Below are 23,985 nucleotides of genomic sequence, written 5' to 3'. Positions count from 1 at the left end.
GTTGACCCAATGCTTGTCGACCAAATAACCGTATGTAATTTATTTTTGGTAATTACCTTATTGCAGCTTTTCGGTTGTCGAACTAATTCTGTTTCCATAATTGACAAATGTCTGGTGGTTGGGTCAATGTGACAGCCTTGGGTGGAGGAATGAATCTGAAGAATACAATGATTACACAAACGAGTAATGGACATACTTAACGTTGCTCACTCATAAAGATAAAAAGGGAGCGCAACTAAGGGGCTGACACAGAAATGGGCGTTCTATCAGAGGAATCCAATGGTTGCTTCTCTCAAATGTCCGGAAGCTGCAACAGTCACATTTTTTTTCGCAGCCTTCTGCAAGATTTTTTTTTTTAAAGTTCTTAGTTTGGGTGCCCAAACCCAGACTGTAGACACCCAATCAAGAGGTGCAGCAGCAGTACACGGCTACGCCGGTCCCAGACAGACACGTTGACGGCTAAATAGTGTCTGATCAGAAGAACAATTGAATAGCTCCTATAGACGCCCATTAGTATAGATGCCAAGCAGGGGGTGCCTGCCACAACCGAATCAGCCCCTAAGGGTCTCATGCATTTAAACACTGACTAAAAGTAAAGTGCAATAACTTACTGTGGGGCAGATTTATTAAGCTTGGTGAAGTGATAAAGTGTCTAGTTTTGATCACCGGTAACTGGCCAATCAGCTCCTACCTGTCATTTTTTTCAAACCAAGGGCCTTATTCTAGTTCACTCGTAGAGGCAAATTCCTTCTCAGATGGACAAAACCATGTGCACTGCAGGGGGGCAGATGTAACAGGTGCAGATAGAATTAGATTTGGGTCAGTTATTTTGTTTCTGTGCAGGGAAAATACTGACTGCTTTATTTTTACACTGCAATATAGATCTCACTTTGAAGAAAAACCCCACCCAAATCTAATTCTCTCTGCACAAGTAACATCTGCCCCACCTGCAGTGCACATGGTTTTGCCATTTGAGAATGAATACTGCCCCCAGAGGCAAATTCCATGTTAAAATTTGGCATGTGCAGCGAATCCTGTTTAGGATTCGCTGCACTGTCACCGTGTTCCGGAGGGTTGGAGCCTTCGCTGCCAGCCCTCCCTGTCACCGTATTCAATGTCGCAATGGCTCGCTGCCCCTGGCGGCGAATCTTAACCCCTGCGGCGGATGCCGCAGGAAACCGGTGGATGGCAGCAGGCAGGGAGATGGAAGTCTCCCTGCCTGCCCCAGAATGTATGTGGGGGGGGAGGAGGGCTCCCAGGGACCTAGGCAGCACAAGCTGCCCCCCCCCCCCCAGAAGAGCTAGCAGGGGACCGGGTAGGAGCCGCTAGCACTGGTCCCGATCATGCATATGTAATGATCGGGAGCAGTGAATATATGAATATGTAATGAGCGGCTCACGGCCCCCTGCTGGCTGTTATGTGTAAAAATTAAATATATATTTTTTAAATAAAATATATATTCATGTGCTGTAAGCACATGAATAAAAATAGCATGCCCCTTCAGATAATAAAATTCCTTATTTTTTTACACCAAATAAAAAAAAAAAAACAATAAATCTAATGCAACAACCGCGGACAAAATGTACGTCACTAATGGACTGTACTGGTGCACGGTGACTTGGTCTTTCCAAGACTCTCTGCACGCTCCTGTTCAGCTGACATCAAAAAGCCAAATAGACAGTGCAGCAATGACTATATAGAGCAGATTTAATGTAGATAGCAATGAATTGTATGTAACTAGCACAAGAGTAAGCAATGATTGTATAGCAATCATATCTTAAGTCGAATAGCAAAGGAATCTCACTGCGTGTACACACCATTATATCACCTATTATAGAATCCCCAGTGTTTACAAAATCTATAAAAATCAATTAGTGTGAATGGCAATCAGGCTGATTAGTTTATGGTTTCTCACATCACACACACACACACACACACACACACACACAACACCCTCCCGTTAAATGTATAGGGATAGAAATATCAGATGTTGGAGATAGAAATATCAGATGTTGGAGAGTTATAAGGTACCAACCAACCAACCAGCTCCTGCCATTTTACAAACAAAATGTGTAACATGGCAGTTAGGAGCTGACTGCAGCACTTGTACAGGAATATACACTGGTTCTAAAAAGGTATACTGTCATTTATAGTATCCGTTTGTAACCACATGCAACAGCAGGACATATGTACCTAGAGGGCTCCTCAGGGGTGGAGACAAACCGCCCACATTCACTCATGTGACACCCGTCCTGCCACTGCGGAGTCTCCTACTGAATGTGAATGGGTCAGGGATAACTTCCCAATTGTAATCTACAATACAACTAGTACTGTACCTTATATAAAATAGCACATTCTTCCATATGACCAGCATATAACGTTCTTCTGCAGAGTTGCAGTTTTCCATTCAACCACTGAATATATCGGATATCTAAATTGCGTTTAGTGGATGGCAAAGTACCATTAACTTCTTTGAAGGCTTCATCATAAGAACACTAGAAGATTGAAAAAAAAAAAAAAAAAAAACACTTATGTAATGGTTTATACACCTGGACAATAGCAAAAAAAAAAAAAAAAAATTATATATATATATATATATATATATATATACATATATACACACACACTGTATATACTAGGTGATTCATCGCGCTCTTCACACCGGCGCGAGGGGCTGCGCCCCCTTAATTTATGAACGTTTGTATTGTATGAAATATGGTTAGAATTGTATGAAAGATGCCCTGTATTGCAACTTGAGCTATAGGTGAAATGTGTTATATAGAGAGCATATGATTTGGAAGGGGGTGTGCATTGTTTTGTTTAATTAAAAAGCGGTTACAGAGTAAGATGTACATTGATAGTGTGGAGGGTACAGTGACATTTGTGGGTGTGGGGGGGTGGGGGGTGTGCGTGCGTGTTGTTGAGGTGTGTGTGTGTGCAATAGTATAGTAGGGTGTTTTTTGAGTCAGCGGCTCCCCACTGGAGGTCACAACACAGAAAAACAGGAGGCTGGGTAGTGTGGGCATAAGGGGGACTAAAGAGGAGGGTGGGGGACACTGTGCAGCTTCTGCCAGTGGGTGAGGGTCCAGCATGACAGCAGAGGAGTACAGGACGGTGCCTCCTCCTAGTGGGTGGGAGTTAGGGTGCATGAGAGCAGGAGGCTGGGCTATAAGGCATGATAGGGGTATGTGGGAAACACAGCGTCAGCGACTCCCCCCCTCCCGCGATTCGCACGACCCCCCCGCGAGACTCCCCCCCTCCCGTGATTCCCCACTGCCAGAAGTGACCCCACGGTCCTCTGCACCAGCGCCACAACTTTTATCAATGTCTTGCCCACATACCACTATTATACAGCCTCCTGCTCTCATGCACGCTCACTCCCTCCCAGTGGGAGGAGACGCTTACCCACTGCCGGGAGCTGCATACTGTCCCCCACCCTCCTCCAGTTCTAGGGATGCCCATCAACCATCAATGATTTCAAATAATCGATGGTTTATGGCCGATGTTGCATACTTTTGCCATCAATGTGGGAGGACCAGATGGTTTCCCTACATCGATGGCAAAGGAGAACCGATCAAGTGTCAAATTTTTTTAAGGTGCTGGGACACGGAGCATAGCTCCGCCCCCCACACCCGGAAGTCCCGCCACCAAGTTCTGATTGACCCACGGCCTTTTCAGTCAGATATAATGGATGACCATCGATAGCTACAACAATCGATGGTTATCCAAGTAATATGTTACTACTATCGATGGCAGGGTGCAAAATCGCCATCAATGCCAACCATCGATGGCGTCTGCACCAATGCCTATCCATACTCAGCAACAGCCAAAAACCTTTACTACCCCTCATGCCCACATACCTCGATCACTGCCCTGCCTCCTGTTCTCCTGCCCCGTAACTTCCGCCAGTGGGGACCCGCTCACCCTGTGTTGCCCACCCCCCCCCCCCCTCCATTTCAATCCAAAAACTACATTGATTTAAACTTGGTCAAGATAGACAGTGCCAGAAGATAGGCCTAACATATTGCCGAGTGCCACCTACCCACACACATTTATTTATAGTTTCTTATATAGCGTAGCATATTCCGTTGCACTTTACAATTAGAAACAACAGTGATTAAACAAACTGGGTAAATACAAACCGACATGGAGGTAGGAGGGCCCTGCTCGCAAATTTACAATCTATAGGGATAATGGGAGGGATACATAAGGATAGAATTCCATAGCATGGCAGTCCCATCAGATTACAAGAAAGTCCTGATGGGATGCAATTAGATAAGAATGCTACTGGAGGTTGTGTGAGGTCCTGAAAATGATAGGCTGCCTGAAGAGGTGAGTTTTCAGGGAACGCTTAAAAGTTTGGACGCTAGAGGAGAGTCTTAGTGTGCGTGGAAGGGCATTCCATAAGGTGGGTGCTGCCTGACAAAAATCCTGCAAGTGTAAGTGGGAGCGAGTAATGAGTGTGGATGAGAGACGCAGATCTTGTGCAGAGCGGAGAGGTCGGGTGACGAGAGGCGCAGATCTTGTGCAGAGCGGAGAGGTTAGGTGCCGAGAGGCGCAGATCTTGTGCCGAGCGGAGAGGTCGGGTGACGAGAGGCGCAGATCTTGTGCAGAGCGGAGAGGTCAGGTGGGGATATATTGTGAGATAAGCAAAGAGATATAAGTCGGTGTAGTCAGAGTGATGGCTTTGTATGTAAGTAGAAGTATTTTATATTGAATGCAGTAATATACAGGCAACCAATGGAGGGACTGGCAGATCGGATCAGCAGACGATGAGCATCTAGCCAGAAAGATCAGCCTCGCAGCTGCATTCAAAATGGATTGTAGTGGTGAAAGTCTTTTCTTAGGGAGACCGGTAAGGAGGCCATTGCAATAGTCAATGCATGATATAATGAGTGCATGGATTAGAGTTTTTGCAGTGTCTTGTGTAAGGGACGGATGGATTTTGGATACGTTTTTTAGATGTAACATGATTTAGAGACAAATTGAATGTGAGGAATGAAGGACAGTTCAGAGTCAAGGATGACCCCTAGACAGCGAGCTGGTGGAGTAGGATTAATTGTTGTGTTCTCAACAGTAATATAGATATCGGGTTGGTAACTACTCTTGGCTGGTGGGAATATAATTAATTCTGTTTTGGAAATGTTGAGTTTGAGGTGGCGAGAGGACAACCAAGATGAAATGGCAGAAAGACATTCAGAGACACGGAGCAATACTGATGGTGACAATTCCGGGGAGGATAGATAGAAATCCAAAAGATTAGTTTCCCGAGGAGGTATAGATTGAGAAAAGCAGAGGATCGAAGACTGAGCCTTGTGGTACTCCAATGGACAGAGGTAGTGAAGAGGTAGAATCAGAGAAGCAAACACTGAAAGAGCGATTAGATAGGTAGGAAGAGAACCAAGAAAGGGCTATGTTCTGAAGACCTAGGGATTGTAGTGTTTGTATGAGAAGAGAGTGGTCGACAGTGTTAAAGGCAGCTGAGAGATCTAGAAGAATAAGTGGCCAGGTCATTCACCACTTTAGTCAGTGCTGTCTCTGTGGAGTGTTGAGAGCGAGAGCCTGACTGAAAAGGGTCCAATAAGTTGTAGGAGTTAAGAAAGTGTGTGAGGCGAGTGTAGGCAAGTCTCTCAAGTAGCTTGGAGAGGCATGGGAGCTGAGAAATAGGATGGTAGTTAGAGAGACAGTTTGGATCAGAATTGTGTTTTTTTAGAATGGGAGTAATAAGTGCATGTTGAACAGAGAAGGAAATATACCATGTATACCATTTGTAATAACAAGTCATACTATGCAATAATCCAATATAGTACTTTTTGTATGCCAGCCCTTTGTAAATCCGAATCCTGGGTATACTTTTATTTACTAAAAGTTGATTTTATTTTTTTTGCTGATGGTGTGACGCTCAGGTGTCACAAGATGGTTATATAGCATAAATGTGCTGATGGTGTGACGCTCAGGTGTCACAAGATGGTTTATATAACATAAATGTGCTGATGGTGTGACACTCCGGTGTCACAAGATGGTTATATAGCATAAATGTGCCGATGGTGTGACGCTCAGGTGTCACAAGATGGTTATATAACATAAATGTGCTGATGGCGTGACGCTCAGGTGTCACAAGATGGATTATATAGCATAAATGTGCTGATGGTGTGACGCTCAGGTGTCACAGGATGGTTATCAGCACATTTATGATATTTAACCCATCTTGTGACACCTGAGCGTCACACCATCAGAACATTTATGCTATATAACCATCTTGTGACACCGGAGCGTCACACCATCAGCACATTTATGCTATATAACCATCTTGTGACACCTGAGCGTCACACCATCAGCACATTTATGCTATATAACCATCTTGTGACACCTGAGCGTCACACCATCAGCACATTTATGCTATATATTACATCTTGTGACACCTGAGCGTCACACCATCAGCACATTTATGCTATATAAACATGCTGTGACACCTGAGCGTCACACCATCAGCACATTTATGCTATATAATCCATCTTGTGACACCTGAGCGTCACACCATCAGCACATTTATGCTATATAATCCATCTTGTGACACCAGAGCGTCACACCATCAGCACATTTATGCTATATAATCCATCTTGTGACACCTGAGCGTCACACCATCAGCACATTTATGCTATATAACCATCTTGTGACACCTGAGCGTCACACCATCAGCACATTTATGCTATATAACCATCTTGTGACACCTGAGCGTCACACCATCGGCACATTTATGCTATATAATCCATCCTGTGACACTTGAGCGTCACACCATCAGCACATTTATGTTATATAATCCATCTTGTGACACCGGAGCGTCACACCATCGGCACATTTATGCTATATAACCCATCTTGTGACACCTGAGCGTCACACCATCAGCACATTTATGCTATATAACCATCTTGTGACACCTGAGCGTCACACCATCAGCACATTTATGCTATATAACCATCTTGTGACACCTGAGCGTCACACCATCAGCACATTTATGCTATATAACCATCTTGTGACACCTGAGCGTCACACCATCAGCACATTTATGCTATATAACCATCTTGTGACACCTGAGCGTCACACCATCAGCACATTTATGCTATATAACCATCTTGTGACACCTGAGCGTCACACCATCAGCACATTTATGCATATAACCATCTTGTGACACCTGAGCGTCACACCATCAGCACATTTATGTTATATAACCATCTTGTGACACCTGAGCGTCACACCATCAGCACATTTATGCTATATAATCCATCTTGTGACATCGGAGCGTCACACCATCAGCACATTTATGCTATATAATCCATCCTGTGACACTTGAGCGTCACACCATCAGCACATTTATGTTATATAATCCATCTTGTGACACCGGAGCGTCACACCATCGGCACATTTATGCTATATAACCCATCTTGTGACACCTGAGCGTCACACCATCAGCACATTTATGCTATATAACCATCTTGTGACACCTGAGCGTCACACCATCAGCACATTTATGCTATATAACCATCTTGTGACACCTGAGCGTCACACCATCAGCACATTTATGCTATATAACCATCTTGTGACACCTGAGCGTCACACCATCAGCACATTTATGCTATATAACCATCTTGTGACACCTGAGCGTCACACCATCAGCACATTTATGCTATATAACCATCTTGTGACACCTGAGCGTCACACCATCAGCACATTTATGCATATAACCATCTTGTGACACCTGAGCGTCACACCATCAGCACATTTATGTTATATAACCATCTTGTGACACCTGAGCGTAACACCATCAGCACATTTATGCTATATAATCCATCTTGTGACATCGGAGCGTCACACCATCAGCACATTTATGCTATATAACCATCTTGTGACACCTGAGCGTCACACTATCAGCACATTTATGCTATATAACCCATCTTGTGACACCTGAGCGTCACACCATCGGCACATTTATGCTATATAACCATCTTGTGACACCTGAGCGTCACACCATCAGCACATTTATGCTATATAACCATCTTGTGACACCTGAGCAACACACCATCAGCACATTTATGTTATATAACCATCTTGTGACACCTGAGCCTCACACCATCAGCACATTTATGTTATATAACCATCTTGTGACACCGGAGCGTCACACCATCAGCACATTTATGCTATATAACCATCTTGTGACACCTGAGCATCACACCATCAGCACATTAATGCTATATAATCCATCCTGTGACACCGGAGCGTCACACCATCAGCACATTTATGCTATATAACCATCTTGTGACACCTGAGCGTCACACCATCAGCACATTTATGCTATATAACCATCCTGTGACACCTGAGCGTCACACCATCAGCACATTTATGCTATATAATCCATCTTGTGACACCTGAGCGTCACACCATCAGCACATTTATGTTATATAACCATCTTGTGACACCTGAGCGTCACACCATCAGCACATTTATGCTATATAATCCATCCTGTGACACCTGAGCGTCACACCATCAGCACATTTATGTTATATAACCATCTTGTGACACCTGAGCGTCACACCATCAGCACATTTATGCTATATAATCATCTTGTGACACCGGAGCGTCACACCATCAGCACATTTATGCTATATAACCCATCTTGTGACACCGGAGCGTCACACCATCAGCACATTTATGCTATATAACCATCTTGTGACACCGGAGCGTCACACCATCAGCACATTTATGCTATATAACCATCTTGTGACACCTGAGCGTCACACCATCAGCACATTTACGCTATATAACCATCTTGTGACACCTGAGAGCGTCACACCATCAGCACATTTATGTTATATAACCATCTTGTGACACCTGAGCGTCACACCGTCAGCATATTTATGCTATATAACCCATTCTGTGACACCTGAGCGTCACACCATCAGCACATTTATGCTATATAACCATCTTGTGACACCAGAGCGTCACACCATCAGCACATTTATGCTATATAACCATCTTGTGACACCAGAGCGTCACACCATCAGCACATTTATGCTATATAACCTAACCCTCCACCAAGTGCCTAACCCTAACCTTCCTCTTCTGCTGCCTAAACCTAATCCTCCACCAAGGGTCTAACCCATCCCCTTTTTCAGCCTAACCCTCCAACAAGTGCCAAACCCTAATTCTGGCCACACATCAGACCAACTTTCCTCCAACTATCCAGCTGTCTCCAACTGTAAAGATACAGGCTGTGCTTGGAAAATGACAGTTAGGAGATGACTGGCTGCTGCTTATTACATCTGCCCCTGTGATAGGAGGCTGGTATTGGTCCCAGGTGGTATGGGGGTTCCTTCTCTTATCAGGCATTCACTTATGTTAAGCAGGCAGTTTAAGCATCTACCAGAGGTGGTGCTGTTGAGCGATGATGTCATTATGCAAATTAGCTTCATGGCCATCAGAGCTCTGTTTACTTGTGGGCAGTACTGTTGCCTGTGCAGCAAGGCGCCACAGGTGTGAGACCCACCTTGTCCCTGATAAGCTTCACCCTATAATTTTTATTCTTTAAATATAGATAAATAAATTGTGTAAAAAAAAAAAAAGTATATAATATATATATATTATCACAACTCTTATAATGGGAATATTTCATCTGTATATTTCCCAGGGTGGTTTTGTCACTAGAGCGGCTACATGCTGCTGTATTTAGATCTCATGTTATATTACTTTAGCTTAGCAGTTGTGTTTTAGAAAATCACTGGAATGAATAGGATATAATAGATAGTGTTCTCTAAGTTTCTTCCCTGCCCTTTTTCAAAACCTGCAAATGCACCCTGCCCTTTTTGTGTGTGGCACTGTGCGCCCTTACGCTGCCCCGCACCGAACTGACATTCCGCTGTGAACTTTCGGTGTATGCCATCATGTGTAAATATGGTGTGTGTGGTATAATGTATAAGAGGCATTAAAGTGTGTGCCATAATGTGTAATTGTCATTACGACAGAATATGTAATGGACATAGCAGAGTATGCCATCTTTTATATATGTGCCCTGCCTGGTGGTCAGCACCCTGCCCTAAAAAAAACCCTAGAGTAAACCTATACCAATACCTTTTAGAACAGCCGTACAATTGCCATTTTTCTTCCCGTCCAACATTTTTGTGGCTCAGCTCAGATATATGCACTTAAACCTGCATGGGATGATTTCCGTGGAGCAGAACATTGTACATGAACAATGTAATCCAGCGGAGGAAAACCGCTAGCTGTAAAAATAGCGAGGCAGCGGTATAATTATGTCACGTCGGTTACATACAGCTTGCACATTGTGTTACAATGCCCATGTACAAATGATCATCTGAGAATAACAACGTTCTATCACCCACTCTCTCCATGCAGCGGATCAGCCTTTCTATACAAAGTGTTCAGTCTAGATTGCGGACATTCTTTCCTTTTCCCTTTTAAAAATGATCTATCTATATCAGAGCTCGACAAGTCCCGGGCACTGGGTCACCATGGCAACCAAGGTTTTTAGGCAACTCAGTTTTATGGGAGTCAGGTACTTTTAATGTGAATTGTCCCAAAAAAAAAAAAAAAACAATTGTAGGAACCTGCGGCTCACCAGCTGCCGAGACACTACAAAACCCAGCAATTCCTGAACAGAGATTTGCCTAGTAGCAAAACTGTGGCAAGGCATGCTGGGACTTGTAGTTTCACAACAGCTGGAGGGCCAAAGGTACCTCGTCGCTTGTCTACACGGACACCCTCCTCTATTGTGACTTTATAGGCCTGGGTGTCTTTTTGTGGCTGGGACTGATGCGAATAACTAAATATTCTCTGCAAGGGGGGCGTGGCCTGGCCGGCGACGGGAGCGGGCGCCGAGGGTGAGAGCTCCTGCAAAATCCTTTTATAATATCCTGCCTCGGGCCCCCTGGACACCTTACACTTACCTCCACCTGCTCCGGAGCTGCTCCTGCACCCCTTGCTTGACTGCCGCTGTTCCTGTGAGAGTGCCAGAGCTGTGTCTTGAACTGGGCCCGCTGTCGTCTGTGCCTTTTCTCCTCCAGCGCGGGCGCCATCTTGGATTCTCGGGCGGTGCTTGCTGGGCTCCGGCGATTCCGAGGTGGGATCCCGCTAGCTGGCTGCGCTGGTGTCCTGCCCGACGTCTGGGTGGGTGAGGAAGCCCGGTGACCCTCCGGAAATTGGCGGTTGGAAGCGGGAGACACCTCAACTGGGGTGCGCTGCTGTGCCGCACGGAGAAGCCGGCGCCATCTTGCCGATCGAGCGCCAGGGCTGGAACTCCTGTGCTGAACTCTACTCTGCATCCATTGAACTCCACAGACGCCCTGTTGTACCTGGGGACTGTGAGGTGAGGACTGAGCTGCTAAGCAGTGTGCTTCGTGTGTCAGTGTCCAGCCACCTGTTATACTACATTACGGTGGATCTGCCTGGCTATACTGGGGTTGGCTATACCCTGTGGATCTCTCGCTGGTGAACACATGTAGCAGTGAACTGCTCCATCTATCACCCCCATTTGAATATCCTGTTACCGGGGTGGTGTGTGTGGTGTGCTAGCCGCCACTATCCTATCCCCATAACCTCTTTGGAGCGAGTTCTCAGTATATTTCTCCAGTTATGTCTGACCCTTGGCTACAAATCCTGCAGGCCATTGACACTTCCACTCAGAGAATTCTGGCTGCTTTTGACGCTGACAGCACTACCCCCCTATATCCTGTGCCAGAGATACAGGCTGCCTCCACAAAGCCTCAGCCTCTGGACTCATCCTACCAAATAGTGGGCTCCCCTGGAAATCCTTCTGAATTCTCAGTTTCTATGTCGATCAAGATGAAGCCCCGGTTTACACCCCTACTACTGATGTTGTTGGCAGGGGACCCCTTTTCTGCTTGCCTCTCCCTATACATATCGATGGATAAGTTGACCCTGGAATACGCATCCCTATGTTGCCGACTGCAGTTTATATGCTTGTGGACCTATGATGGTGGGACTTTTCTGCCTATAACTTTGGTTGGAGAGACAGCCTGGCCGGATTGATGCCCTTTGGGTTCTATATTTGCTAACATTGATATGCCTTTTCAGGTTAACAACATTTTTGCATTCAGTACATCTCTCTCATTATCTGATCTGTGACGTTGCTCTACTATGTTGGTTTTTTTCTTTTAATTTTTATTTTGGTGTTTCCCTATCTTCTCACTAGGATGTGGATGGGATATATTGCTGAGGCAACAGTGTTTTATGGATATATGCTTCCCCTTTCTGACGTATGTTTCAGTGAGTTATATGTTTCATACGGCAGGAAGAAATCTGCTGTTTCCGCAGGTGGGGCAATTGGGTCATGATCCGATTGCGATTAGAATCTACAGGCCACTACCCCACTATTCATCCTGGGTAGTATACCCTGAAGTTTGATGGGGGGGAGGGGGGAGGGTAGTTAGCTGGGTTAACTAGTGGGATAGTTACTGTAAGGGTTTAGTGATAGTATGGTTACAGGGCTCCAGGTACACCTAAGTTGGGGATGGGCAGTACAGGGTGGGGGGTTATGTGGTGGGTTGTTTTGGGTCCTTTGGGTGGGATGTTTTTCTGTTTCTGTTTTTTAGGGCACGTTTAGATAGCTAGGCAGCAACCCTCTTGCTAGTTGACTGTTCCTGTCTGACGTAGATCACTTATACGTAAAGAACTGTGTAACGCGACCAAGCGCTATTATCATCCTTTCATGTATTGGCTACTGGGGACCCGGATGGCGCCTCCGAGGTCCCAGCCAAATATATGCTTTCCTATCTCCTGTGTAGTAAGAGCCTACTTTGTATATGCTATGTCGGATATGAGTATATATGGTCATGCCCACTGTTATACATATATATGCTTGTTTGTACGATATCCTGTCTGCTATATGCTTTTGATATCTCTCTGTTGATCTACCGCTAAAATGTTGTACATAGGGTTGTATACCTGTTATCGTTATTTTAAAAGCAATAAAAATTACGCAATTAAAAAAAAAAAAAATATTCTCTGCAAAACACGTCTCTAGCGCACACCCATTTTTGAGCCAGAAAAAGAGATTAAAAATGGTCCAGTTTTTCTGAAGGATACCAGCGATAATTACTAAGCATTGTACTTTCCTGCATATTCCTCCTTGTACAGGTGTCAGCTGCACTGGCTAAGATCTCAGTCCAACAGCTGCATCCACTCCTCCGGACATACAGCGGTGTACCAGAATCTACAGCCACGGAACCCACCACCAACCACATGCACAACATCTCCAGGAAAACATTTCTAACCACTACGGAAGCAGGATAGGACCTTCCATCTTGGCAGCAAAACCCACCAACAACCCGCCACAAGCAGAGGTCATCTTGAAGCAATCTATTAAGAGTAATTAAAGTACATAAAGTGATTAAAGATTCTGGATAAGGAACGGAATCCGTCGGAAAATGGACTACTAAATTTAAGAGATTAAGCCAAATGTTTCACTTTGAAGAGACTGAGGAACACTAATTGGGTCTCAATTCCCAAAATGGATTAAGTATTAGCTTGTTTATCAGCAAAACTCGCTATGCCATTAGGACGGAGGACGGAAAGATGGAAAAGTCGTTTATAAGATTAAATGGTTACTTGTGTATTATTACGGCGCCCGATTTAATCTAAATCGCATACAATATCGCATACGATATCGTATACGATTTAGCGTCCGATTCCGCGCCTAATTTCCATGCTATTCCATCCCTGCACACCCCCCACTATCCAAGTCAGCCCGAAGCGTGGTGAGCAGATGCGGTACGCATCCTCCCGACCTGTTCATACCCCCACTATCCACGTCGGCGTAGAGTTGATTTTATAAGACGTGGCGAGCGCAGCGAGCCGCCGAGCCCGAAGCGTGGCGAACCCCGGGAGGGGAAGCGGAAAACGATCCTGAAGCGTGGCGAGCCCCGCGAGGGGACGCAGAATACATGTCAAGTAATCCGTGTCCGCTCGCCACGCTTCGGGATTGTTTTATGCGTCCGCTCGCCACGCTTCGGGCTCGATGCGCTCGCCATGCTTTATGAAATCAACTCCACGCCGACGTGGATAGTGGGGGTATGAACAGGTTGGGAGGACGCGTACCGCGTCCGCTCGCCACGCTTCAGGGTTGTATTATGCGTCCGCTCGCCATGCTTCGGGCTGACTTGGATAGTGGGGGTGTGCAAGGATGGAATAGCAGGGCGAAAATCGGCCGCTAAATCGTATCCAATTTTTGCATGCGATTTAGTGGCCAATTTCGCGGTCGCCTTGATAATACACAAGTACCATTAATTGTTTTTGGAAACATAACGATGAAATCTAGTGTGACTATGGCTTCAGTCCCCAGGGCACTCAGATCGTGGACAGACAATAAGGGGGTATGGGTCACTAGGTCAACCCAACTAAGGTCGACATATATTGGGTTGACCACTGAAAGACGACACGCCGTAGCTCGACAAATAAAAAAGGTCGACATGCCCAAGGTTGACACAAGCATTAGGTCGACATGGGGTTTTCACACTTTTTTTTGTCCTGAATGTCAACGTGGACACCTAAAAAGTGCACCGTGTCTTCTCGCATGGCTCGGTGCCTCATTATGCCTGGTACACTATTATATTCTCCCTGCACGCCCTAGTGGATGGTAGGGCATGAAGTACCGCCTGTCGGCACATGTCGGCTCAACAAAACGTGAAAAACCATGTCGAGCTTTTAACTGTCCACCTTCTCAATGTAAACCTTTTGACCCTGTCGACTTTAGACAGGTCAACCTTTTACATGTGTTGACCTAAGGTTTATCAACCATCAGTGGTCGACCCAATGTATGTCAACCGTTTCCCCAATATGGATACTGGATGCTTAAGAGGAAGTAAGCTCTATACACACTGAACGATTCCTCCATGAGCGATATCATCAACCACTTCACCTAGAACTAACCCGGTTTCTCAGCAAATACAATATCAAGCATACACACTGAACAATATCGTTCAGTAACGCCATCGGGTCCCCTGCTCCCTACATGCAGTAGCTGATGATATAGTTAATGTTCACTCTAGGATTTTTTTAGGGTAGGGTGCTGACCACCGGGCAGGGCACTTTTTTCAATTGGGAGGGCACATGTTATATTAGAAATTTAAATTAGAAACCAACCCCCCCCCCCCCCCACATATTTAAAAAATTGCACACTGCACTAGGATTATGCCCATTACATACTCTGTAGTAATGACTATTACACATTATGGCACACACTGTAATGCCTCTTACACATTATACCACACACCGTAATGCCCATTACACATGATGGCATACACCGAAAGTTCTCAGTGGGGGGGGGGGGGGGGAGGGGCAGCATGAGTGCGTGCAGTGCCACACACAAAAAGGGCAGGGTGCATTTGAGGTTTTAAAAATGGGCAGGGTGCGGTACCCTGCAAACGAAGCTTAGAGGGAACACTAATAGTCAAAACAGACCTGCATGTACAGACTATTGAGCACATGGTTAACGATAATGATTAGGCAATATCGCTCAGAAAAGCCAAAATGAGCGATATCGTTTAAAATATAATTTAGTTTGAATGGGGCTGACACAACTTAGATTTGGAAAGGATTATTATAAAATGCTTTCCTATGTCACGCAAAAATCGATAGACTTAGCCTTATACGGGTAGATCATCTGCAGTGGTGGCACGGACAGCCCTGCTTCTGCATTCATAGCGGCTGATGTTAAGTTGGGAGCAAGGTGTGCAAATATATTTTTGCATGCAGGTTAGATACCGGCTGCTTTTCCATGTACAGAGGTGTCCCTTTGTACTGTGACTTCAGCTGTGCCAAATGCCCCTCTTGGCGCTTTATGGGGTGTATTCAATGCCGGCGAGGGGGTTAAACGGCGGGGATCGCAGAAAATAAGCGTTTAACCCCCGCGCCAGTCGCTCACCCTATTCAGCAATCCGGGGGAATACTCGCTGTCAGAGGACAGCAAAGATTCACCCAAACAGTGAGGCTCGCGGCTAATGCAGGGAGGAGGCTGCATTGTGAGGCTCGCGGCTAATGCAGGGAGGAGGCTGCTCCCACCTTGCTCACCTCTTTAACCTATCTCTTTCTACTGGCATCTTTCCCTCACCCTTCAAACACGCTCTGGTCTCGCCTATTCTTAAAAAACCTAACCTGGACCCTTTATCTCCCACAAGCTACCGCCCTATCTCTCTTCTCCCATTTGCCTCTAAAATACTAGAACGGCTGGTTTACAGGCGTCTCACCAGCTACCTGTCTGACCACTCCATCCTAGATCCCCTTCAATCTGGCTTTCGCCCACTTCATTCCACTGAGACTGCCCCAGTGAAAGTCACCAATGACCTGCTGTCAGCCAAATCCAAGGGTCACTTCTCCCTGCTTATCCTTTTGGACCTATCTGCTGCCTTTGACACTGTGGATCACCCTCTCCTCCTCCACACACTCCAAAACATTGGCCTCTCTGGCACAGTCTTCAACTGGTTTTCCTCTTACCTCTTCAACCGTTCCTTCTCAGTCTCTGCCTCTGGCTCTACCTCACCACCTTCTATCCTTCCTGTCGGGGTCCCTCAGGGTTCCGTCCTTGGCCCCATTCTGTTCTCTCTGTACACCTCCTCTCTGGGTGCACTCATTAACTCCTTTGGCTTCCAATATCACCTCTATGCAGATGACACCCAAATCTACCTCTCCTCTCCTGATCTGTCCCCCACTGTTTTCTCTCAAGTTTCCAACTGCCTCGCTGCCATCTCTACCTGGATGTCTGAGCGATTTCTGAAGCTGAATATGGACAAAACTGAACTTATTATCTTTCCCCCACCCAGAGCTATGCCCCCTACTAATATCTCTATCACTGTTAACAACACCATCATCTCCCCTGTTCCCCAACTCCGCTGCCTGGGTGTCACTCTTGACTCCTCCCTCTCCTTTGCACCCCACATCCAAACGCTGGCCCATTCTTGCCGGTTCGTTACGCAACATTGCTCGCATCAGGCCCTTTCTCTCACAGAGTGCAACTAAGCTGATCATCCACTCATTGGTCATCTCACGGCTTGACCACTGTAATGCTCTTCTCACCGGCCTTGCTCAATCCCAACTAGCTCCTCTCCAATCTGTCCTCAATGCTGCAGCCAGGCTTATCTTCCTCTCCCGCCGCTCTAATTCCGCCACTCCCCTTCAACAAAATCTGCACTGGCTCCCATTCCCCTACAGAATCCTCTTCAAACACCTCACACTCACATACAGGGCCATCTCTAATTCCATTGCTCCATATATCTCTAACCTCATCTCCATTCATACACCCTCCCGCCCTCTACGGTCAGCTGACGACTGTCGTCTCTCCTCCACCCTGATCACTGCTTCCCATGCTAGAGTACAGGACTTTGCCCGTGCTGCACCCCTTCAGTGGAACGCACTCCCTCGCTCCATTAGACTATCCCCGACCTTGCAAAGCTTCAAACGGGCACTGAAAACTCACCTATTCATCAAAGCGTACCCTTCCACTGCATAAACCAGCTGGTTCTCCCACCCCTTGCCTGTTTCCTGTTTACATCCTGCTATCTAACCACCACCCCCTCGCTTGCACCTCTTGTAATCTGTCTGTCTCCCCTTCCTACTAGATTGTAAGCTCCTCCGAGTAGGGCCCTTTTCCCTCCTGTTGTCAAAGCCCACTTCTCTTCACATTTCACTCACAGCTCTCCTTTACTCCAACACTCAGTGACCATCTTCGTCTGCATACTCCTCTCCATCATTGGCCACAAGCCTCTAGTTGTATGTTGATTGAGTCCTCACTACTTATATCCAAGCTGTAATGTGTATTGATCTGTGGCGCTCTTTATTTGTACTGTATTTTTGTTATTTATTTAATGTTATGCCAAGTTTTGTTTCCCTGTATTGTTCCTTTGTACGGCGCTGCGAAACACTTGTGGCGCCTTATAAATAAAATTATAATAATAATAATTGTGAGGCTCGCGGCTAATGCAGGGAGGAGGCTGCATTGTGAGGCTCGCGGCTAATGCAGGGAGGAGGCTGCATTTAGCCACGAGTCTCACTGTTTCACCGGCCACATCACCCCTTTCCCCCCTCGCTCCAAAAACGCAGCGAGGGGGAAACTGAGTATGCAGGGGGGTCAGTGGAATACTGACCCTGCGAGCTGTCACCGCTCGCCCCCTGGCATTGAATACATGTGTATGTCTTGTGCCGATTGTAGCATCTAACTAACTATGGTGATTCAGAAAGAGAATACGCCCCATGCTAATTTGTAATGAATTGCACAACTATTGCAGATCACCACCCACAAATCCCAGGCTCTCATAGAAAGAAAGGTGGGAATCCAATTAGCAGTGTGGGGAATAACTCCCAGCGCAATGCAAAAAAACAGTCTTTTCCCCTTGCAGCAAATACAGGGCTAACGAGCCCTAACAGTCCCCATAAAATACTATATGGCATTCCCACAGCATTAAACTCCCAAACAGCACTGTGACTGCAAGGAACGCTCTTCTCCTGGGATTAACGCACTGTTGTATTCCCCAGCAGAGACTGATGCAAAGCTAAATCATTCACAGCTGCAGCAGACCAATGTCTGATCCTATACAATACTGTAACCGCCTGAAGCTGTATTCACATGCCCACAGGCAGCGTTGCAGGGGATACGGTCATTTGGTCTACAATATGTTCGTCGACAAGCGTTGTGTCGACATGGGTCTAGGTTGACAGGTCATTAGGTCAACACAAGCATTAGGTCGACAGTCAAAAGGTCGACATGGGGTTTTTCACTGTTTTTTGAGCCGACATGCAGTATTTCATGCCCTACATCCACTAGGGCGTGGTGGGAGAATAAAATAGTGTGCAGAGTGTAGCGAGGGGGCGTGCCCGAAGCATCACGAGCGAAGCGTGCGATGCGGTGCACTTCAAACTGTGTCCATGTTGACATTCGGGTAAAAAAAACTGTGAAAAACCCCATGTCGACCTTTTGACTATCGACCTATGCACTGTCAACCTAATGTCCTATCGACCTAGACCCATGTCGACCTAATGGTGTCGACCCAATGCTTGTTGACCAACATACTGTAGACCAAACGATCCCAACCCTGTTGCAGATCTCAGTGTCTGTGTACAAAATGCAGCATCTATTGTGGATCGTTTAATGACCAGAGTTCTAAGTAACCCTATAGTCACGCAGCATGGTGCTATTTGTGGTCAGCAAGTGCATGCGGCAACTTAACCTCATCCATCTCTGCCGTTTTCTGGGGTGTCTCAGCCTGTGACTAGTCTCATACGCAGTAGAAAGGGAGGTACGCTTTACTTAGCACGGCTCCCACGATTTTGATCGTGGGCATCGCAGGTAAAAAAATCGCGGGCATTGAATGCACAAAAAATCGGGTGCGACGTGACCGACGCGATGCCCGCGATTTCCCATAGGGAACAATGTTAAATGTCTCAATTGACCCGATTTTTCTATAGGAAACAATGTTAAATGGCCCACAGAGGCCAAATAGGCACCCTGAAGTGTGAAATGGCCCCCACAATTGTTAACGCCACCCCACGATCAACGTGAACCCGAAGCGTGGCGAGCGTCCTACGACCTTTTCATACCCCCACTATCCATGTCGGCGTGGAGTTGAGAATAGAATAGTGTGGCGAGCCCGAAGCGTGGCGAGCGCAGCGAGCCCCGCGAGGGGACGCGGATACCTTCACAGGTAAACGCGTCCCTTCGCGGGCTTCACAGGTATCCGCGAACGCTCGCCACGCTTCGGGCTCGGTGGCTCGCCACACTATTCTATTCTCAACTCCACGCCGACGTGGATAGTGGGGGTATGAAAAGGTCGTAGGACGCGTACCGCCGCCGCTCGCCACGCTTCGGGTTCATGTTGATCGTGGGGTGGCGTTAACAATTGTGGGGGCCATTTCACACTTCAGGGTGCCTATTTGGCCTCTGTGGGCCATTTAACATTGTTTCCTATGGAAAAATCGGGTCAATTGAGGCATTGAACAGGAAAATCGGGTCAATTGAGACATTTAACATTGTTCCCTATGGGAAATCGCGGGCATCGCGTCGCACCCGATTTTTTAGTGCATTCAATGCCAGCGATGGGCGCCGTGCTAAGTAAAGAGTACCAAAAGGGATCTGGCATCTAAGGCGCCACCATACGTTTCCAAGACACATGCTTACATCTGTCTGTGTCTGAATCAGGCCCTTTGCACTGAATTTGGTTTATGTCTTCCTTATAGCTAACGAAGCCAAACATCTATATATATATTCCAAAAGCACATACCCTACAGAGGGTCACATGGTCGCCCACTTTAACTCTGTTCTTTTCCAACATTATTTCAAGTATCTTCACTCTGCATAAGAGCCAGGAAAAGGCCAGTAGCACTTCCCGGCTGCCCCGTTCTCCGCTATGGGGGAGAGCGTAGAACGCAGGTCTGCCGTAGCCCTGAGTCTGCAACACCCTCTTCACATACTGAACTTGGTTAGCTGCAAAACACAAAGAAAACATACTGCCATTAGCATTTCATAATCAGACATGGTAATGTTTGTGGTCCCAAACTGTCATTTCTAATTATTATCAACCTTGTATAAAAGCCAGGCTTAAGATTTATTATGCCTAGTAGCGCACAGACCAGAACACAGCTGCCCCGCACGCCTGGTCCAGTGAGTTGCGCGCTACACACCGAACCACTCACACATTACTGGCCTCGCAGCCTGACCATGGCCCTTATTTTGATCGGCACGGTACGGCCCGCGTGCGGCCGTACCGCCGATGTTTTTTGTCTGCACATGCGCAGAGGTCATTCTGCGCATGTGCAGCCCCCTTCGCCGCAGACGGATTTCGTCCGCCGCAAAGGGGGCGTATAGGGGCTTCAGCCCCTCATTTCCCTATGTGTACGCCCCGCGTTTCATGGGCGTTCCCATGAAAACGCGGGGCGTATGCATGGTAATGAGGGCATGACGCCCTCATTACCATGACATGGGGGCGGAAAGCTGACGTCGCCGGATGTCAGCTTTCAGCCCCCTTACAAGCTCCCACACGGACGATTGTCCGTGTGGTCTGAGCTTGCGGGAGCTGCCGCGGCGTGCAGGCCTGCCTTCGATGGTCGTCGACCATCGAAGGCAGGGGGCAGCTCCCACCATGGTGGAGGCGTAGCCTCCACCATTTTTGTGCGGATCGCCAGCCGTCCGTGTATGGACGGCCGTGGCGATCCGTCCGGTGGGCGGCCCTTGGTTTGTGCGGTCGGAGCCCCGTGTGCGGCTCTGACCGCACCAACCAGAATAAGGGCCCATGTTTTGTGCCACAGCGGCTGCGTGCGACTTCATGCAGCTGCCGGGGCCCTCCCCTGAGTGGTCAGGACATGCTTGAGTTGTCCAGACCACTCCTACAAAATGGTCCGTCGCCGCCCAACCCAACACTCCTTTGCCGTCTGCATTACAAATTAAAATGCGGTCCTGGTGAGATGTGGGCACATGCGTAGAGCTGCGTAAATCGCTGAACATCAATTTGCACCACATCTCAGGACCCCACACAGTGCATGTTTTGCAGGTCTCCTCAAAGAATCAAGTGAAATAATTAGCTCCACCTGTGGATCTTTTAAAATGTGTAGGTGAGTAATGAGGGCACCTGTTGGGTGACCTGGAAACTGTGAACTGTGTGGGGTCCTAAGGACCGAGTTTGAGAACCACTGATTTACACAATTCTGCTCCCATCTCTGAATCAGACCCTATAACAATAAAGAATACAAAGCAGCTCCACCACTTGCCGTCATGTTTATTCTGTCCGGTTTCCTGGTACTTTACACTATGGGGATAATTCCATTGTTTTCTGTTTGCTTATAATTGCATACAGCCAGTTGCTTTAGACAGGGTGATATGCAATTGTGTCAGCACCATCGTTTCATCACACAACCTACGTGCCAGGTTTAGGCGCGTAAAATGCTAAACCCGACTAAAAATGCTGGGTGCGATTAACAAAAAGTGCCATTTGGGTGCCAAGACATGTCACTTATCCTACATTGCAGCTTGCATGCTCTGGGGACTGCGAGCTGAAATGCTGGCAGCTGTTGGCACCCCAACGAAGCAACAATTGAATTGCTCCATCGGATGCCTGGCACGGTCAGCCACAGGCACAAACAATTGAAACCCCCCCCCCCCCCATGATGCAGAAATTGCATCTTAAACCACATTTTTATTATTCAGTATTATCTGAAGTCCTGCTTTGAAAATATGTATATACAGATGTGACCCACTACAGCTTGACTATGTGTAGCAGCTTCCTACAGTGGGATTGTCATGCGTACGCATTGCGGCATGGCGTGGGAGTACGTATCGCTGCTGGGCTCCCATAGGAATGAAATGCTGGCGGTCTCATGTACATGCATGCAGGAGCAACTCCCACTGTAAAGTAGCCATGTACCCCGCTATGCTGCGATCAATCACAGCAACACTACAAGAGGATGCATCTATAGGAAAAGTAGGAAATGAGAACATTCGCTGTACTGGTGCTACCATAGTAACTGTAACCAAGATCAGAGGGTGATACCTACCAATTACATTCTTCTCTGGTGCTGAAGCTGATAAATCCTCTTTGGCCGGATAGATTTGCATTAATAAACTATAAAGTAATTTCCAAAATTCGGGAGTCTATAAAATCAGAAAAATATAATATATATATACATAATTATAATACCAGTAACTCATATAACAACAGCGTATTCTGTTGCACTTACATACATACAGTACATACATAAATGTCCAAATACAGAGGGTGTAGAAGTGCAGCAAAATTATTGTTCCCTCTAGACTTTTTTTTAGTGGTGCCCCACTAAAAGCACATGCACTCTCCCTTGCCGGTGCTGCATAAATATATGCGTTAATGGGAGAGCTTGGGGGGAGCCTAGCGCCTTCTTAGGTAGTGACTTGGAGCTGGACTGCCCCCAATAGTGATGCTGGTGGGGTCCCTAGCCCCTCACAATGCACTGCAGTGCCCCCACAGCCCCTCGCAGGGTAAATCCGGTCAAACAAAGGCAATATCTGAACACTTTTGGAGCCTTTCACTGATGACATGAAAGAGGTTGACATGAGTTTTTTTGTGCTGGCGTGCTCCATGTTGACCTATGAACCTGAAAAACGCACGTCGAACTTTTTCCATGTCAACTTTCTGACTATTGACCAATAATTGTTGACCCCATTGACTGTCAATCTTATGCTTGTCGACCTCATGATCCACACCAGGGTAGGAGGGGGCTGCCGCTGTCCGGGGTCCTGCCCGCGCAGCCGGGTCACCGTTGCCAAGTGGCACCTATACAACGCAGTTGTCAGATGCCATGCTGGATGCACTGGTACTGCGCATGCCCAAAATTGTATGGTCAGGTTTAAAATTGTAATGCCAACACAGTGATAAATGTTTTAATGAACATAACAACTGTGTCAGCATGATGCTGTCGACATATGTCCACCCACAGCCGGCATCTTATTAACTGCACCGGCCATTGATAGGAAGTAACAGGGAGCGGAACACCTACCGCTTCTGGACGGTTAAACTTGGCCTTTCGCAAAACCTCAGGGTCCCAGAGGGAGCCGGAGGCGGCGAGGACCCGACACAGGGCGCCCAGCACTTCCCGGGCGCTACCTGCCCGCTGCATGGCGTCCCGCACATCCGCCGCAACTCTCGAAACTCTCTCCTGCAGTTTGAAAGGCCGCCGCTGTCACTGGTTGCCGGGCAACTGAGGAGGACAGCGGAAGCAGCGCGGAGGAACCATGGGAGTCACATGACACGTCAGGGGCGGCCATATTTGTGACTGGCAAGTGAACAGAGACAGTTGTAGCTTTATTCTGTGTTAGTTACAGTACTTAGAAGAAAAAATGATGTCCAAGTGTCATTGCACTTATTTTACCATCCCGATTACTAATGTAATCGTTATGATTTAATTTTCCACCACATAATACTTACCCCGGGCGTACTTACC

The 23,985-nt window shown here is 46.9% G+C and overlaps 1 protein-coding gene across 1 annotated transcript in view; it reads right to left on the bottom strand.

Annotated features, from left to right (window-relative positions):
• Nucleotides 1-23,731, bottom strand: part of TEDC1 (tubulin epsilon and delta complex 1) — a 30,645-nt gene extending 6,914 nt beyond the window's left edge. Inside the window, exons 1-5 of the mRNA XM_083167728.1 lie at nucleotides 23,542-23,731; nucleotides 22,564-22,660; nucleotides 20,298-20,500; nucleotides 2,337-2,495; nucleotides 57-155 (exon numbers count right to left, since the gene is read on the bottom strand). Of these exons, the coding sequence (XP_083023854.1) occupies nucleotides 57-155; nucleotides 2,337-2,495; nucleotides 20,298-20,500; nucleotides 22,564-22,660; nucleotides 23,542-23,661 (678 nt within the window). The 5' untranslated portion in view covers nucleotides 23,662-23,731. The remainder of the gene's footprint in view (nucleotides 1-56; nucleotides 156-2,336; nucleotides 2,496-20,297; nucleotides 20,501-22,563; nucleotides 22,661-23,541) is intronic.
• Nucleotides 23,732-23,985: the final 254 nt, after the last annotated feature.

This window comes from Crinia signifera, chromosome 12 (genome assembly GCF_055691185.1).
Source record: "Crinia signifera chromosome 12, ASM5569118v1, whole genome shotgun sequence".
Taxonomy (NCBI): domain Eukaryota; kingdom Metazoa; phylum Chordata; class Amphibia; order Anura; family Myobatrachidae; genus Crinia; species Crinia signifera.
Note: the sequence above shows the minus strand (reverse complement) of the source record. Positions and strands in the feature narration are given on the sequence as shown.